Genomic DNA, 12,090 nt, shown 5'->3' with positions numbered 1-12,090 from the left:
CCCCTCCTCTTCCTCTTAGTCCTCCATCTCCTCCTCCTCCTCTTCCTCCTCCTCCTCTCCTCCTTCTTGTTTGCACTCTTCTTCTTCCTCTTTTTTTTAACAATGACAGTCACATAACAGTTAAAGCATGACAGTCTGTGAAGACTTGAATGACCCTCCATGCGACATCACTCGATGAGACTTTGACTGAGGAGGATCTCAGACACCCTTCAACATGACACTCTTAAAGACAGCGCTTCCTCAGAACACCCTGGGGACCCGTCAGTGGCACCCAATCACGGAGGAGGTCCACACAAGAGGTCCTGGTACTAAATGTAATGGCCCATAATTGATTTAAGAGGTGGCTGAGACCACGGCCCGCGCGCTGTAATTGATCTATCTGGAAGAGAGTAACGCCACCATTAGCAGAAATAGCTGTGCTAATAGTGCTATATGTGGAGCTCGGTCCCAGGTGTAATGAGAGTCATTTGTCACCTGTGGTTCCAGCAGGTGACAGAGAGACCAAAAGGTCCCGCACAGCTCTCTGAGATATCCATTATGAATCTCCGTACTTCATCAGAGGGCAGTCTATGAAATTATAGCCCAGTTCTTCTTCTTTTGGAAAGTGTGCAGAGGACTCACCTTCACTCTGTCTCTCTCTGTGACTCTGCTCTCAGTAGGTTTGGAGATATTTCACTTCCTGGAGCTGCTTCCAGATGAAGACACTGATACATGACCCTTTATTGGAAGATAAAGCCGTCAGACTCCATTTACAAAAACATCTTACCTCACAGGACAGTGGAGTCTCTTGTCCTTTGCTGCCCTAAATAACTCTCTTATGTGTTATTGTCTGTTACATAAATATCATATTGATACCAAACTGACATAAAACCATCAAAGTCACCAAATTAAATTAAAATTAGAATCAAGACAGCAGTTGACCTGCTACTCAATCACTCTAAAAATGTCTGGTTTTGTTGTGTGGTTGCTTCCACGTTCTGACTGAACAGATGTTTCTGGTAAACAAAAGGATCCTAATTCAATGAAAAAGGTCTGTAGGGATCATTTCTGTTTGCAGACTCTAAGGTGTCATTCACAGATGAAGTCTGCTGGATTCAGCGGTGAAGTTGTAACATTGTTTGCATTTTTCATTTGGTTCGGTTTGCTTTCACACTGCAATTTGTTAAGCGCACCAAAGCCCGTCAGATGTCGTGTTAGCCACTAGTTGGGGCTGTAGCTGCGGTCAGTCGCTGCTGTCATCCGGCCGAATGCTGAACTATGACCCTCGAATTTCCCAACAGGACAGTGGAAGAATAGCATCCTGTGGCGCAGTCAGTATTTAGACCTATGAAACGAAGATAAAGTTATATGTCGGCTGTGTGAGGTTAAACTGGCCTATCGGACAGACATGTGGACGTTGACCTGTTGTAATGTAAATTCTGGTTGATGTTTTTTTTGGGGGGGGTATTTTGAAAATTTTGAAAAACCAGAGAATGGAAAAAGTACTTTTTCAGAGTTTTCTGTTTTGTCTTTCATCACTAGACGTACGCTGATTTTCAAAAGTCTTTGCAATGGTGTTGTTAGCAATGCTAACGTTAGCCACACTCAGCAAACCTGTGAGATCTTTTACAGATGGCCAAATTCAACCCACAATGCACTGCTTTTTGGTTCATCTCCCTTGTTTGATCTGGAAAGTGTTTTCACCTACGGCGAACTGAACCAAAGGGCGAACTGAACTCTGGTGCGTTTGGAAGCAAAGCAAGACCCCGTGTTTTTAAGCGGACCAGAGTTTGGTTCTTTGGCCCGCACTAGAGTTCATTTCAAACAGACCAAACAGCTTATGTGTGAATGCAGGCTAAGAGAAGCAATCTAAGCCTGTTGGTGGCAATAAAAAGCCGTTCTTTAATTAGAGCCCATTTCTCACAGACCATTTCAGGCCATCATTTCTGACCTTAGCTGAAAATTTGTCGCATTTACAGCAGAGCATTAAAGGACCCATTCACAAACCAGCAACAAAGAGAGAGGAAATGCAAGGTCAAGAAATTTGGATGCAAGATAAAAAATACCGGGGAATGGTTGGCAGGCGCAAATTCTGATTAGGAGGTGACTTTCAAGATCTGCAAAAAAAAGCTTTGAAACTTCAGACATTTGGACTCAAAGCCCCAGAGGCCTTCAAAACAGGCAGAAGTAGCTCAGTCTGTAGGGACTCAGGTCAGGAACCAGAGGGTCACTGGTTCAAGTCTCGGTGCGGATTATAATACAGGAGCTGGTATGGGAGCTGGGAAAGTGCCAGGTCACTTCCAGAGTACTGAAGAGGTGCCCTTGAGCAAAGCACTGAACCTCCAACAGCTCTGGCTTGCTCCCCTTGTAGCAGCCTCACCCTGACCTGTGGACACCCTCACCATGTCCACAGGTCCTGTTTCTGCATGTGTGTGATTCAGGCCCATGTGTGTGAGAAGTATGTTTCTCAATAACAGAGTGTAAATCAGATCTTCCTCTCAGGGATCATAAAGTCTTTTTTTTTTTTTAAACAACAACAAAAAACAAAGAAAAGCTCAGATGCTACAGGATGTAAATGAGGTATAAATTGGTATTTTTCCGTGTCTTTAAGAGGTTTGAATTTGATTTTTAAAAGTTTGCAGCAACCATGACTTTCTAATGCAGAGCTAATACACCTCATGAGGTCTGACTCTGTGGCCGGCTGCGTGCACATGTTCCCAGAGGCTGCGGTCTTAAATAACTCTGGAAACCATCACCGGCTCCTGGATTTTTTTCCTCGAGCTTTGACCTCCTAAACTTCAGAGGGTGAGGAGTAATTAGAAATCCTCATGTGCCAGGAGGGAGTGTAACAGGGCGGGCGGGTGGATGAGCCGCCGGGAGTCTCTTCACCAAGGCTGCACAGTAAGGTCCAGCACTCAGACAGACGTTAGGTGTTTTAAATCTTTAAACAGTCGATTCGAGACCAGCGGTGAGGGGGACCGCACGGCTCCCTGCAGAGAGACTCATTTCAGATGGTGGTGCATTTCTAGCGGGGATTGCTAATTCAGCAGCAGCAGCAGCTGCACAGGTCAGATGGGAGACTGGAGGGCACTTAACACAGTACTTAACATATCCAGAGAGCTGTGGCCTTGAGCTCAGGCTCCGTCTGCAGAAGAAGAAGAAAAAAAAAAGAGGAAGCAGCAGGGGAAGTCTGATGTGAAGACAGCCTGATGTCAGGATTGAGCCGGCCAATTTAAATTCTGCCTGGAGCATCCTTTTTAGAAAAAAAAAAAAAAATTATTGGATGTTTCTGAAGCTTGTCCATCTACTTACTGACTGTCGTGCTGGTATTTAAAGCACTGGGCAGCCTCGCCTGTTCTTTAAATTAAAATGTCCCTCCACTGAGCTTCAGTTTGGGCGAGACAAAAAAAAAAGATTCAGACGAGGAGAGGGAGAATAAAAGTGCAAGCATCCGGCAGATATTATATAACTTTTTTTTCAGTGCACCACTTCCCCTCAGTTCATCTTCTCTTGACAGTTTTTTTTCTTTTTTCTGTGCTGCCTCACACACACGTCTTTCCCTACCTTCAACACACCTGATTCCCTCTGCAGTTAATGCGTCCTGCGTGCAGTGACCGATATTTCTGTCTTCCTTTTTTAAACACAGTGTTTCATGTGTGAAGCAGGTTTTTCAGGATGGTTCTGTCGCAGCATGACGACACGACGTCTGTCTGGTCAACCTACATTTAACAACAACACACCTCCGTCTTTGTGGCGACGGCGTGCGGTTGACTTTCCAACGACATGTTTTTGTTTCCAGCGTCCCGATTTGGCTCACGCCTCAGACTGAACAGTTCTGAACTCTTCGCCCCGGAGACTTTTATTTAAATCAGACTGACTTCTGTGACACCGACGGCTCGTTTTGCAACTCGAGATGCTGTTTTTCTCCACTTCTTCATCCACCTCCACAAGTGCACATTAGCATGCGGGGAACGCTGCATATTTGATCAGCACAGGAGGCAGAATTATAACCTTGGTTTAGTGTTGCTTAAACGGCAGCAGTGTAATGCTCTTTTTAAGCTGATTAGATGTGGATAAACGGCGAGCCAAGAGCGGCCCTGGGTGTTTAACAGTTTGAGATAATACTTAAATGATCTCTAATTAGTCTGGCTTTAACTCGGGCAGTTTCCAAAAAAAATGTTTAACCTTAAATGTCTCATATTATTCAAAATTATGTTTCTCTGACACTAACATGTGTCTCTAGTCTGTCTACAAACCCGCAAATTATGAGAAAATTCCATCCTCTCCGTCTTTTCCCTGTTCCACTTTTCAGAAAATGTGTGCTCAAACAGGCCGTTTGAAGATTTTCCCTTCATGACATCACAAAGGGCAGTAACCCCTCCCCCAGGTGGGTGACACTCCCACAGGTGTTTGTTCTGCCCTCTGAGTCTGCCTTCTCACCGTAAACAAAAGGACATGTAGAGAGAAAGCATCGAGTACACCCAAGCCCTTCCAGAGAGGGGGCGTGGTCAGACACAGCTCATTTACATATTTAAAGGTACATACACAAAGAGTAGTAGAGAGGGCTTTTGGACTCGTGTTGTGCGTTAAAATCTGACCCAACAAACCAACAGAAGGTGCATCAACATGATGATAACCTTACCTTGTTTTTTTCCCCCCTCTTCTCCTCTTTCCCTGTCGCAGCCTCCTACCTCTACCCGAGCTTCCAGGGGCTCATGTCGGACAATGACACCGTCCGTCTGGGTTTGGACTTCCAGAGGATGCTGAGGATCAACCACATGCTCTACATCGCTGCCCGGTCAGTCCTCACTCTCACCTGCTAGTTCAACGTTACAACAAACATTTTAAATTTTGTCTGTATCAGATATTCTGACATTTTCCTACTTTTTTATAGCTTACTTCTAATGTTGATACCTTTATATTATAGCTATTTTCACCTGCTTGATATACCTATTTTTTGCACGGATTAATGGAGTGTAGTATCAATTAAAGAATCAATGTGTATCAGCGTTCATAAGCAGTGTCGTTGTTATTAATAAAATCTGAAAGATATCGATCCCTACTGCAGACATAGGATAAAAGGCTTCTTAAATATGCCCACTTTATTTATTTTTACATCATTGTTTGGGTTCATACCAACTCCTACTGTTCTGGTGTTAGTGTGTAATAACATTATTTTAAAGCCTTTCATGTGAGACACTGCCTCTTATTACGTAATCGTTATTGTTCACATTTTTAATCACATGTTTGAAGGTCCATTGTTTTGTATAAAAAAAATATAAATTGTTAGGCTTTTATTTTGAAATATGATACTTTTTGAAGCTGGGAGTACTTTACTTCATGTGTGCTTTTATTCTGAAATAAAGTAAGGCACATATGGTAGATGGAAGGTCAGGACTTGAAGTTAAGCCCAGAAACAGGAAATGGTTAGGGATCCCAAAGTGAGGTCAAACAGCTCAAAGGAACGGTAACAAAGGTCAATGTGTGATGTCATGAAGTCAATGTGTGATATCATAAGGTGGATATTACTTTGGACTCGTCAGCTGAGCTGTCTGAGAGTTTGTTAAAGTGAAATGAGACATTCAAAGATGCAGCGGTGTCCTTCTTTTACGTCACTGAGACCACAGGGAGACACTGAGGACGACTATCTACGGTGAGCCTGAAGGGACAAAATAACAAGAGATTAATCAGGATTAAAAAAAAACATGTATGCTGGGAAAAGTATCCAGAGGTAGAATGTGATAAATAAAATAAGGTTTGGTTGCACAGACAGAAACAGGCGCTTTTTATTTATTTTTTTGCAAATGTTGGTCTATGAAAGGAACCCAGAACCTTTGGAGCAAACAGCTTTCATGTTTCACTTCTTTCCTCGTGCATCTCTCAGCCTAATTGCACGTTGCACCTCGCTCGATCAAGATGTCGCGGGTTAATTATCTAAAATGTACGAGGTCGCACCTCTTCTGTGCATTTTCTTTGTGCAAAAATAAATTCTGCTGGAGTTCCTGGCTCCACTTCAAGCCGCAGTGCTCTCACTGCCAAGAACCCCGGTCCAAAGAGGTATGGGGATTCTTAATGCACCTAAATGGACTGAGTGTTTTGCACAGCGGCGCACAACAGAGAGCACAAAGTGATTCATGAGGGTTGTGTCAGAAGTTAGGGAAACTTTCAGTGATGGAAAACTTTTGAGGTTATGAAGTTAAGAAGCCAATAAACTAACCCTGTTAATCCGCCTCCTGCTCTGTTGTCGAACAGCTTGGATCAATCCCGTTGAGCCAATAAGAAGCTGTTTTTGGAAAGCAGGTTTTCGGTGAAACGGCCTGGATTAGAGTCGACGTTGGCAAAAAGAAAGTGAAGACATCCAGGACTAATGCTGTCTCCGCTCTCCATCTCTTGCAGGGACCATGTGTTTGCTGTCAATCTGGCCTCTTCATCTGAGCAGATAATCCCCCAGCAGGTGAGTCAGTCCAGAGTCATGGCGGAAAACATTCAGCCGACCCCTGCTGCCATTCACACTCACCCCTCCCTCAGTGTTTGATATTGGGGTCCAGAGTATTACCTTTCCTAAAAAAGTGTCTCTTAACTGAGTACTGGTCCACAGTGTTCTGGTTGGCTCCTGGGATCCTGGGGCTGAACCCAACGCAAACATCTGTCTTCAATCATCCCAGGAGTGAGAGCATTAGTGGGAGTCGCTCTGAAGTACCTAAAACTGTGTTATCTTTGGCCGAGCTAGCTGCTAATGTCCCTGGTAGTGATGCTAACTCTAACACTCACCTGGTGCTCTGAGCTTCCTGTCGGGGAGCTGATTGAGCTAACCAGGCAAGGGGAGACAGCTCTCTTCGATGTTTTGAATTTGGACTGCAGTACTCATTTCAAACACTAGGGGTCAGAGTTACATATTGCTCCTTTAACAATAACCAGTGTTAACAGTCAACATATTTTTTTTGGTGTTTTTCTCTCTCAATGTTGCTTCATTTCATTTTAAAACGAGGTAGTCCGTTTTTAATTTATCTGTGTCACTCATAGCGGCTCATCGACTCTGATTGGCTAGAGCCGTGTGTGTCACATTGTTTTATATTTAAAGATTAGTATATAAAATGAACACACAGATTTTTATATGCCTGATTAGAAACATCCAAACAGACATATTAAAATGTAATCGTCACTCATAATTTTATTAAATGATTTAGATTTTTATTCCATTTCACCCCCTCTTCCTGCCAATTGTCCACAACCCCCCTGTTGCACCCCCCCCCCCCCCCTCCCTTTGGTGCGCCCCTGGTGTCGGGATCTCCACTTAAAAAAAAGCTCTCGACTTCAAACAGAAGCTCACCTCTTGTTTTGATCAAAATCAAACTGTGTTTTCACAGAGAAAAAAAGCACGTCTAGTAAATGCTGTATCTCATTATTTTCCCGCCCTGCTCGTTTCTCTGCCTTTTCACTCAAGTGCTGAGCAATCTCTCCGCAGACATCTATCCAATACGAGTGGAGCGGGGCTCTCGGAAGCCTTTGAAGTGGCACGCTCCCTCCTATCTGAATCTCATTTGTCAAACATGATTGCACTTAAATAAAAATCGCTCCAAGGTCTGGAGTTTTGTTTGCTTGTATTTAGATTAATGCTAAACACGGATATTCCCTCGGATAAGGCCGCCACTCCATGTCGAGGAGATCTCAAATATTGATTTGGGTGCAGACTGTGGTACAGAGAAAAAGGGGGCTTGTGAGCGCTGCGATGTTTGTTCATTTCTTCTGTATTTTCAAAGAAAAAAACAAGATATTGAAAGTTTGTTTGTGATGCATTCTTCAGCAGCCAAACTTCTGCTGCCTCCAGGCCGACAGCGAGAACCGATAGCAGAATCAAAGAAGAGTCTTTAATGGTTTTCCTATCAAATTCCTCCCCCTCTCCTTTTCCCTGCCATCTACATGAGCTCCATCAGTAGTCTGTGACGGCTTCACATCACCAGAGAACGGTGCGTCGTTTTTCTTCATCACAGATCCATTCCAAGCAGCTCTTCATTTTTCACTCAGGCCACTCTGTCATTTTCTCCCCTTCACCGACTCCCTGGGCCGCGGTGGCCATAAGTAATTATTAGTAAACTAAATCGAGCGTGGACGAGTCAGGACCTATTAGCATAATGCTGACTCCTGCTGGATGGTGTCAGATCCTCACAAAGCCCCGCCGGAGATGTGCCATGCATGGCTCTGTACGGAGAAGTGCTAACCTTTACAATCAGAGACGATACCCAGTGAGTCAAAGACTGTTCAACTTTTACTTCTTTAAAGGAGTGATATGTAACTCTGACACCTAGTGTTTAAAATGGGTACTGCAGTCCAGATTCAAAACATTGTAGAGAGCTGTCTCCCCCCCGCCTCCTGCTCTCTAAAGTCGATGCTCACGCAGGTCACCTTGTGGTGGACACTGAAGCTTCAGTGTTTAGCCAGCTCTGCATCGGTCTGTAAACCTTTCTGTGTTCTAACCTCTCTCCATTTTTCAAAATCATCTCCAATATTGATCCTAGTTTGAGCACGTTTCTGCTCGTGGAGCTTATTAGAAACATGCAGAGGCTTTTTAGGTCGGGTACAATCACTTCTATCTGAACCAGTTCTCTTGCCCGCTTCCATCGCTGCAACACCTGTTGGTTTGACCTGATAACTGCTCTCATATCTGGCAAACAGAGGGGCGTCCAAAACGGGCCGTGTGGGGGTAGCCTTAAAACTGCCTACCTTCTCTGGTCCAAACAAATCCAGAGCATTCAGGACCAGAATCTAAAGTTAGAAGGAGGACATACTGGATGCTGCATTGTTGTCAGAGAAGCCCGTTTTGTTTCAGCCTCCTCTCAGATTGCATTGGCTCGTTTTCAGCAGTTTGTGATTTGACTGCTGGACTGAAGGTTTGTGATAAAGTGGGTAAGCAGCCTTGACAACGAGAGAACCGAGGGGCCTGTGGGACAAATTGTGTTTCAGGGACAGGCGGTCTAAGCGGAGTGACCTCTCGGCTCCAATAAGGCATCAGAATGTCCCACAGGGGAGGGGGGGCTCGTTGTCGGGGTGTAGGGAAGAACACCTCCAGTCCAATTTAAGACCTCAGCATGGCGGGCGAGGAGAAGAAAAGTTGACGCCTCTTCTCATCCAATGCATCTCATTTTAGTGATTTGATATATTCTAAATCAGGAGAAGATATTTATTTCTGTATTTTGTGTTCCTCTTGTTTTTTGTTTAATGATTAACACCCTACATGCATCAGAAACTCTCACAGTTCGTTCTCGCACTAAATGGAACAAACTGTAACTTGCACTTCTGTCCGTTCACAATAAATTAAAGAAACGGAGAATTTGAATTCAGGATGTTTTGTTTTGTCACACCCTGGTTCAACAGTGTGCGACGAAAGAGGGAGACCACATGTAGTCGGTAAAGATATGCGTTATATGTTTGAAGTAAGTTCAAGGTGTTGAGCATGAGAGGAAGTCAGTGTGTATGTGTGTGTGTGTGTGTGTGTGTGTGAGAGAGTCTACAACAAAATATACAAAGTAACGCTGAAGGCAGTCTGCAGGCCGGGGAAGAGGGTGAGAAGACTTTGCAGCAGCATCCTGAAATGGTGAATTATTTCAGGGTTGAAACTTCTGCTTGTAATATGAGTCCACATTCAAAGAGCTGTTCTGGTCTCAGTCTGCATGAAGATCCTCTCTGTCCGAGGTTTGGCCTGAAGCTCAGACTGCAGAATGATCTGAGCGAATAGCAGTGTTGAGATGTCACTAAGAGAGACATCGAGCAGCCCGTCTGTCCATGCTCTGTTTTGGATTATTTGATCAAAGTGTCTTCTGAATGACTCGGGACCTGATTCAGGACCCAGGACCTGCAAAAACCACCGGCTTCCTCCGAGGTATTTACGAGCTCTGAGAAAATATCGGGCCAGTAAATTATCCGACAGAGGAAGCGAGCGCATTAAACCTTCAGCTGGCAAAGCTTGTTAACAAGCTGATGGATCTTTTTTTCTATAACGGCACACTAGACGACCAGCGCTGACGGGGTTGTGTGTGTGTGTGTGTGTGTGTGTGTGGACTTAAGGGTCACAGCTTCTGGCAAGGAGGTTAATTAAGGCTAATTGAGTCCTCATACAACCAGTGGAGTGATGCAAACATCCTCTTTAGATCCCCATGTGTGTGTTCTCACATATCCTTACATTGCAGAGAGGATCTTATTTCTAAAGGGAGCGCAGTGTTTAACTGCCCACGGACGAGCTGATATTTTTTCTTTGTTTGTTTTTCTTCCGCGACGTCTTTATTGAAGTAAATGAGATTTGCATCACAGCTGCCTCGTGATAGCACTTTTAACGATTGGGAGCAACAAAAGCTGGGATGCAGAGAAACAGCTTGTCTCTGAGCTGACAGTTGGCTGTCTGTTTCGCTTTTCAGAAACTGACTTGGAAGACGAAGGATGTGGAGAAGTGCACTGTGAGAGGGAAGAACAGCGTGAGTATTATCTTGCAGACACATATGCATCTTCCTCTCTCTCTCTCCTCTCTCCTCTCTCTCTCTCTCTCTCTATCGCTCTCTCTCCCTCTCTCCTCTCTCTCTCTCTCTCTCTCTATCGCTCTCTCTCCCTCTCTCCTCTCTCTCTCTCTCTCTCTCTCTCTCCCTCTCTCTCCCTGCCTCTCTCTCACTCTCTCCTCTCTCTCTCCTCTCTCTCTCTCACTCTCTCTCGCTCTCTATCTCTCTCTCTGCCTCTCTCTCTCTCTCCCTCTCTCCTCTCTCTCTCTCTCCTCTCTCTCTCTCACTCCCTCTCTCTCTCTCTCTCTCCTCGCTCTCTCTCTCTCTATCTGGTTTTATTCCTCGCTCCTCTGGCTCTCCTCCTTTGCCTCTGCCTTCCTTTCCTGCTCAGTGAAGTTTTGTAATAAGCAAAGGTGTGCAGCTAGCTTATCAGAATCGGGGGCTCACATCCATCAGGGGAGGACAGGCTGGGGCTTTGGGCACAGTATGTTCCTCCGCAGAGCTACAGTGAGACAACAGGAATCAGTCTGGGGGATTATGATAATGGCTGTAAAACAGAAAGCACACTGTCTCTGCCTGCTGTGTGTTCTGCTTTGATGTGTGTACATTAACGTCAACCTGTCCCCCCCCCCCCCCCTCCTGACAGGACGAATGTTACAACTATATCAAAGTGCTGGTGCCGCGCAACGACGAGACGCTTTTCGCCTGCGGCACCAACGCCTTCAACCCCACCTGCCGTAACTATAAGGTAAGAAACTGAACGGCTGTGTCGGTCCACTGGCCTCAATTACAGACAGCAGATCACACTAACAGCTATCATACCAGTGTGCCGTTACAACCCCGTGTGGCTCGAGGGATAAAGAAGGAAGCAGGTCTGTCACTTTGGCCATGTGACTTCAAACATTCCAAGAGAGAGAGAGAGGGAGCGGCATCCGACAAAACTGAGGGAGGAGTTACATGAGAGGAAGAAAGAGGTAGAGAGAAAGAGAGAGCAGGGTGAGGAGACAAATCCATGCCCGCCAGTACACGAGGCTTTAGGCCCAACCTCGTCTCTATGGCGACCACCCTCATTTTCGGTGACGAATAGCAGCATGGAGCGCCGCTGGCTGAGTGAGAATATTATACTGATAGCGTTTGTCAGAGGACGTGCAGCAGTGAAGCTCGTACACTTTTGGAGCCGACGTGACGTTGCGTTGGAGCCTCGGAGGTGACATCACAGGTTTGGTGATTCACAGCCGGCCATTACACAAGGAGGGAGTACAAGTGGTACAGCACAGACTGTAAATCTGACAGTGTGTCAGAGAGGGGGGTGGGGGGGGGGGGGGTGGGAGAGGGGAGCTGAATAACTCAAAACTCGACAATTCACCCTTTTTTTTTTTTTTTTCTCCCAGAGTGCAGACTTACTGTATGAGCAAAGCCAGTGGTCTCTGTCTCCGAGGAGAAGAACAGAATCATTTAAATGTTTACGGTCATAACCCCGGTGTTATGCGGAGAAAATGCATCCCTGCCAAGAATTGCATGCACCTCGCGGAAGGGTTAGAAAACGATATATAAATCTTATTTCTGGGGCAGATCTGTGATGACAGAGTATGTGAAGTTTGTACTTGATAAACGATAAGTGTCCTCA

General features: G+C 45.2%; 1 protein-coding gene across 3 annotated transcripts in view; it reads left to right on the top strand.

The window, feature by feature from the left end:
• Window positions 1-12,090, top strand: part of sema6cb (semaphorin 6Cb) — a 172,678-nt gene that overhangs the window by 97,835 nt on the left and 62,753 nt on the right. For all 3 annotated transcript variants that reach the window (XM_065957691.1, XM_065957689.1, XM_065957690.1), the window contains 4 exons: window positions 4,663-4,777; window positions 6,376-6,433; window positions 10,389-10,445; window positions 11,110-11,211. In XM_065957691.1, the coding sequence (XP_065813763.1) occupies window positions 4,663-4,777; window positions 6,376-6,433; window positions 10,389-10,445; window positions 11,110-11,211 (332 nt within the window). The remainder of the gene's footprint in view (window positions 1-4,662; window positions 4,778-6,375; window positions 6,434-10,388; window positions 10,446-11,109; window positions 11,212-12,090) is intronic.

Source organism: Labrus bergylta, chromosome 8, assembly GCF_963930695.1.
Source record: "Labrus bergylta chromosome 8, fLabBer1.1, whole genome shotgun sequence".
Lineage (NCBI taxonomy): Eukaryota > Metazoa > Chordata > Actinopteri > Labriformes > Labridae > Labrus > Labrus bergylta.
The sequence above is the reverse complement of the archived record's forward strand: the minus strand, read 5'-3'. Positions and strand labels throughout refer to the sequence as shown.